Source organism: Camarhynchus parvulus, unplaced genomic scaffold (assembly GCF_901933205.1).
Source record: "Camarhynchus parvulus unplaced genomic scaffold, STF_HiC, whole genome shotgun sequence".
In the NCBI taxonomy this organism is placed as follows: Eukaryota; Metazoa; Chordata; class Aves; order Passeriformes; family Thraupidae; genus Camarhynchus; species Camarhynchus parvulus.
In genome coordinates this window covers 41,001-47,000 of record NW_022148111.1, presented here as the reverse complement: position 1 = coordinate 47,000, position 6,000 = coordinate 41,001, and the positions used below count along the sequence as shown (strand labels likewise).

The 6,000-nt window shown below is 60.7% G+C and overlaps 1 protein-coding gene across 1 annotated transcript; it reads right to left on the bottom strand.

Annotated features, from left to right (window-relative positions):
* Nucleotides 1–1,598: 1,598 nt before the first annotated feature.
* On the bottom strand, nt 1,599–5,422 carry PGLS (6-phosphogluconolactonase; the record flags this gene model as incomplete). The annotated part of the gene is made up of 3 exons (XM_030969772.1): nt 4,356–5,422; nt 2,629–2,733; nt 1,599–1,709 (listed from the first exon to the last, which is right to left on the bottom strand). Coding segments are annotated over exons 1-3 (486 nt in total), but the record flags the coding sequence as incomplete, so codon positions are not given.
* Nucleotides 5,423–6,000: the final 578 nt, after the last annotated feature.

The window sequence follows — 6,000 nt, the reverse complement described above, 5'->3', positions numbered from 1 at the left end:
GGGGAAATTAACTGGGAAAAGAATGGGGAAATAATGGGGGAAATAATGGGGAAAATCAAGGGGAAAATAATGGGGAAAATAACAGGAAAAAGTTGGAAATAGTGGGAAAATATTGGGAAAAATAACAGGAGAAATAATGGGGAAATAATGGGGAAAATAATGGGGATAATAATGGGGAAAAATGGGGAAAAATAATGGGAAAATAATGGGAAAATAATGGGGAAAATAATGGGGAAATAATGGAAAAATAATGGGAAAATAATGGGGAAAATAATGGGAAAATAAGGGGAAAATAATGGGGAAATAATGGGGAAATGGGAAAAATAATGGGAAAATAATGGGAAAAATAATGGGAAAATAATGGGAAAAATAATGGGAAAATAATGGGAAAATAATGGGAAAATAATGGGAAAAATAATAAAATAATGGGAAAATAATGGGGAAAAATAATGGGGAGGAAATAAAATAATGGGAAAAATGGGAAAAAAAAAAAGGGAAAAAAATGGGAGAAAAATAAAATAATGGAAAAATAATGGGAAAATAATGGGAAAATAATGGGGAAAATAATGGGGAAAATAATGGGGAAATGGGAAAAATGATGGGAGAAATAATGGGAAAGTGGGAAAAATGATGGGAGAAGTAATGGGAAAATAACAGGAAAAAGAAGGAAAAGAATGGGAAAATCATGGGAAAAATAACGGGGAAAATGGCAGGAAAACCGGGGGAAATGGAGGGAAAATGAAGGAAAAATCCCAGAATTGCAGGAATTGCCCGAATGTGGGGAATGTGGGGAATGTGGGGAATGTGGGGAATGTGGGGAGGGTGGGGAATGTGGGGAATGTGGGGAATGTGGGGAATGTGGGGAGGGTGGGGAATGTGGGGAATGTGGGAATGGGGATGGGGAATGTGGGGAATGTGGGGGAGGGGGGTGGGGAATGTGGGGGGGAATGTGGGGAATGTGGGGGAAGGGTGGGGAATGTGGGGAGGGTGGGGAATGTGGGGAAGGTGGGGAATGTGGGGAATGTGGGGAATGTGGGGAGGGTGGGGAATGGGGATGTGGGGAATGTGGGGGTGGGGGGGTGGGGAATGTGGGGAGGGTGGGGAATGTGGGGAAGGGTGGGGAATGTGGGGAATGTGGGGGAAGGGGGGGAATGTGGGGAATGTGGGAATGTGGGGGGGGTGGGAGGGAAAGTGGGGAATGTGGGGAATGTGGGGAATGTGGGGAATGGGGGTGTGGGAATGTGGGGAATGTGGGGGAAGGTGGGGAGGGTGGGGGAGGGGGTGGGGAGGGTGGGGAGGGGAATGGGGGGTGGGGAATGTGGGAGGGTGGGGGAATGTGGGGAGGGTGGGGAATGTGGGGAATGTGGGGAATGTGGGGAGGGTGGGGAGGGTGGGGAATGTGGGGAGGGTGGGGAAGGTGGGGAATGTGGGGAGGGTGGGGAGGGTGGGGAATGTGGGGAATGTGGGGAATGTGGGGAGGGTGGGGAGGGTGGGGAATGTGGGGAGTGTGGGGAATGTGGGGAATGTGGGGAATGTGGGGATGTGGGGAATGTGGGGAGGGTGGGGAGGGTGGGCAGGGTGGGCAGGGTGGGGAGGGCGGGGCTCACCTGGAGCAGGGCGTGGCCCGGGAACAGCGAGCACGTGTGACCGTCCGGCCCCACCCCCAGCAGCAGCAGGTCAAAGCGGGGCGGCTCCTCGCCTGGGAACGCCTGCAGAGAGCACAACGGACCGGTTCGGACCAGTATGGACCAGTACGGACCAGTACGGACCAGTACGGACCAGTATGGATCACTATAGACCAGTACGGACCAGTATGGACCAGTATGGACCAGTATGGACCAGTATGGACCAGTATGGACCAGAACGGACCAGTACGGACCAGAACAGACCAGTACGGACCAGAACGGACCAGAACGGACCAGTTTGGACCAGTATGGACCAGTTTGGACCAGTATGGACCAGTTTGGACCAGTTTGGACCAGTATGGACCAGTTTGGACCAGTACGGACCGTAAGGACCAGTACGACCAGTTCGAACCAGTACGGATCAGTATGGATCAGTATGGATCACTATAGACCAGTACGGACCGGTACGGACCAGTACGGACCAGTACGGACCAGTATGGACCAGTATGGATCACTATAGACCAGTATGGGCCAGTACGGACCAGTATGGACCAGTTTGGATCATTACGGACCACTATGGACCAGTACGGACCAGTTCAGATCAATATGGATCACTATGGACCAGTATAGACCAGTTCGGACCAGCTCAAACCAGTATGGACCACTTCGGACCAATATAAATTGATACGGATCACTGTGGGCCAGTATGGACCAGTATGGACCAGTTCAGCCCAGGGACTGATCCCAGTCCCCCCCAGTCCATCCCAGTCCCATTCCCAGTCCCCCCCAGTCCCATTCCCAGTCCCTCCCAGTCCCTCCCAGTCCCTCCCAGTCCATCCCAGTCCCTCCCAGTCCCCCCAGTCCCTCCCAGTCCCTCCCAGTCCCTCCCAGTATCCCCAGTCCCTCCCAGTTCCCTCCCAGTCCATCCCAGTCCATCCCAGTCCCTCCCAGTCCCTCCCAGTCCCTCCCAGTCCCTCCCAGTCCCTCCCAGTATCCCCAGTACCTTCCTGAGCTGCTCCTCGTAGTCCCGGGCGGCCTCGGCCGGGCCCAGCTCAGAGCGGACCCAGAGCACCTGGGGGGGGGCGGCGAACTGGGACAGCAGCTGGGACTGCAAGGGTTAAACTGGTTAAACTGGTTAAACTGGGACAGCAGCTGGGACTGCAAGGGTTAAACTGGTTAAACTGGTTAAACTGGGACAGCAGCTGGGACTGCAAGGGTTAAACTGGTTAAACTGGGACAGCAGCTGGGACTGAAGGGGTTAAACTGGTTAAACTGGTTAAACTGGGACAGCAGGGGTTAAACTGGGACAGCAGCTGGGACTGCAAGGGTTAAACTGGGTTAAACTGGGAGAGACTGGGGGGGGAACTGGGCCGGACTGGGAGGGACTGAGGGGGATGGGCTAAACTGGGAGGGACTGACGGGGGTTAGGAGGAACTGGGAGGGCAATGGGGGAACTGAGGGGAGAACTGGGCTAAACTGGGAGGGACTGAGGGGGAACTGGGCTAAACTGGGAGGGACTGAGGGGAACTGGGCCGGACTGGGGAACTGGGGGGGAACTGGGCCGGACTGGGAGGGACTGGCGCTAAACTGGGAGGGACTGAGGGGGAACTGGGCCGGACTGGGAGGGACTGAGGGGAACTGGGCTAAACTGGGAGGGACTGAGGGGGAACTGGGCCGGACTGGGAGGGACTGAGGGGGGGAACTGGGCCAGACTGGGAGGGACTGAGGGGAACTGGGCTAAACTGGGAGGGACTGAGGGGGAACTGGGCCGGACTGGGGGGAACTGAGGGGGAACTGGGCTAAACTGGGAGGGACTGAGGGGGAACTGGGCCGGACTGGGAGGAGCTGAGGGGAACTGGGCCGGACTGGGAGGGACTGAGGGGGGAACTGGGCCGGACTGGGAGGAGCTGAGGGGGAACTGGGCCAGACTGGGGGGAGCTGAGGGGGAACTGGGCTAAACTGGGAGGGACTGAGAGGGGGAACTGGGCCGGACTGGGAGGGACTGAGGGGGAACTGGGCTAAACTGGGAGGGACTGAGGGGAACTGGGCCGGACTGGGAGGAGCTGAGGGGGAACTGGGCCAGACTGGGGGAACTGAGGGGGAACTGGGCTAAACTGGGGGAACTGAGGGGGAACTGGGCTAAACTGGGAGGGACTGAGGGGGAACTGGGCCGGACTGGGGGGAACTGAGGGGAACTGGGCCGGACTGGGAGGGACTGAGGGGAAGGGCGAAACTGGGAGGGACTGAGAGGGGAACTGGGCCGGACTGGGAGGGACTGAGGGGGAACTGGGCTAAACTGGGAGGGACTGAGGGGGAACTGGGCCGGACTGGGAGGAGCTGAGGGGGAACTGGGCCAGACTGGGGGGACTGAGGGGAACTGGGCTAAACTGGGGGGAACTGAGGGGGAACTGGGCTAAACTGGGAGGGACTGAGGGGGAACTGGGCCGGACTGGGGGGAACTGAGGGGGAACTGGGCCGGACTGGGAGGAGCTGAGGGGAACTGGGCCGGACTGGGAGGGACTGAGGGGGGAACTGGGCTAAACTGGGAGGGACTGAGGGGGAACTGGGCCGGACTGGGGGAACTGAGGGGAACTGGGCCGGACTGGGAGGGACTGAGGGGAACTGGGCTAAACTGGGAGGGACTGAGGGGGAACTGGGCCGGACTGGGGGGACTGGGAGGGGGAACTGGGCCGGACCGGGAGCCCGCAGCCCCGGCGCAGCCGCGCTCACCCGGTACGCGCCGCCGGTGCTCTCGGGGTGCTCGGGCGGCACGAGGCGCTCATCGCAGAACGCCACGAGCCAGCGGCTCGGCTCGGAGCCCGCCACGGCGCTGAGGGCGGGCGGCAGCTCCCGCGCCAGCAGCGGCACCAGCGAGCCCCCGGACAGCCCCAGCGTGAAGCGGCCGCCGCTCGCCACCGCCTCGGCCGCCGCCTCCGCCACCGAGCGCGCCAGGGCCGCGCCGAGCTCGCCCGGGGACGGGAACACCGACACGGCCGCCATGATGGCGGCGCCGAGGGAGGAGGAAGGAGGAAGTGACGTCAGCAGCGCGACGCGTTGCTAAGCGACCGCAACTGGAGGCTGCGTCAGGGCGCGACGCGTTGCTTAGCAACGCGCGGCCTAGAGAACCGGGATAACGGGGCTAACGGGGTAACGGGATAATGGGGGTAACGGCGGATAACGGGGTAACCGGGATAACCGGGGTAACGGGGATAATGGGGGTATCGGGGATAGAGGGGTAACGGGGGTAACAGAGTAACCGGGATAACCGGGATTATAGGAGTAAAGGGGTAACGGGGGTGACGGGGGTAACGGGATAACGGGGGGAACGGGGGGAACAGGGGATAAACCGGGAATGGGATGGGGGAACGGCCGGGAACGGGGGCTCAGAGAGGGAACGGGATGGGGAACGGGAACCGCGATGGGGGAACGGGAACCGGGAAGGGGGAAGGGGCTAACGGGGACCCGGACGGAGCTGGGACGGGGAGGAGCGCCCGGTTCGGGGCTCAGGGAGGGAACCGGGATGGGGGAACGGGAGCTGGGAACCGGCAGCGACCGGAGCTCGGAGAGGAGGCGGCGGCGGCGGCGAAGCTCCGGGGACCGGGCTGAGGCTCCGGGGCCGGTTCGGGGCTCCGAGGGTCGGGTCGGGGCTTCTGACGGGATCCGGGACGCGGCTCAGGCCTCAGCGCTGGCTCCGGGGCTCGGCTCGGGGCTCCGGGGATGGCTTCGGGCTCGCTCCGGTTCTCCCGGGGCTCCCGAGGCCTCCCCGGGGCCCTCCCGGCGCAGCCGCCGCTCCCGCCCCGCCGCCACCGCCTCAGGCGAGGCCACGCCCACAAAGGGTGTGTCTTATAGGAACGGTGCGTTTCTATTGGTTGGCGGCGCGGCTGGCGGTAGCTGATTGGGTGAGGCGAGGGGCGGGGAAAAGAGGAAGGGGCTAGGAAATGAGATGGGCGGGGTTATGCAAATTTGAGGCGGGGCTAACGGTGCCATGCGCCACCTAGCGGCGGGAGGAGGGCACGGGAACCCTGCGGGTTTGGGGACCCCCCCCAAATCGGGACCCCCCAAAATTGGGACCCCTCAGCCCCAGAACCCCCAAAGTCGGGAGCATTTCAGGTTTGGGGACCACCTCAAACCGGGAACCCCCAAAATCGGGACCTGTCCAGGTTCGGGACCCCAAAAGTGCGACCTTACAGCCCCGGGACCCCCAAAATCGGGACCCCCAAATTGGGACCCCACAGCTCGGGGAGCCCCCCATGACTTTGGAGACCCCAAAACCAAAACTCCAAAACCTCGAGAGCCCCGTGACCTTGGAGACCCCAAAACTCGAAACCCAAAACCTCGGGACCCCCACCCCAAAACCGGGACCCCCCTCCCTGGA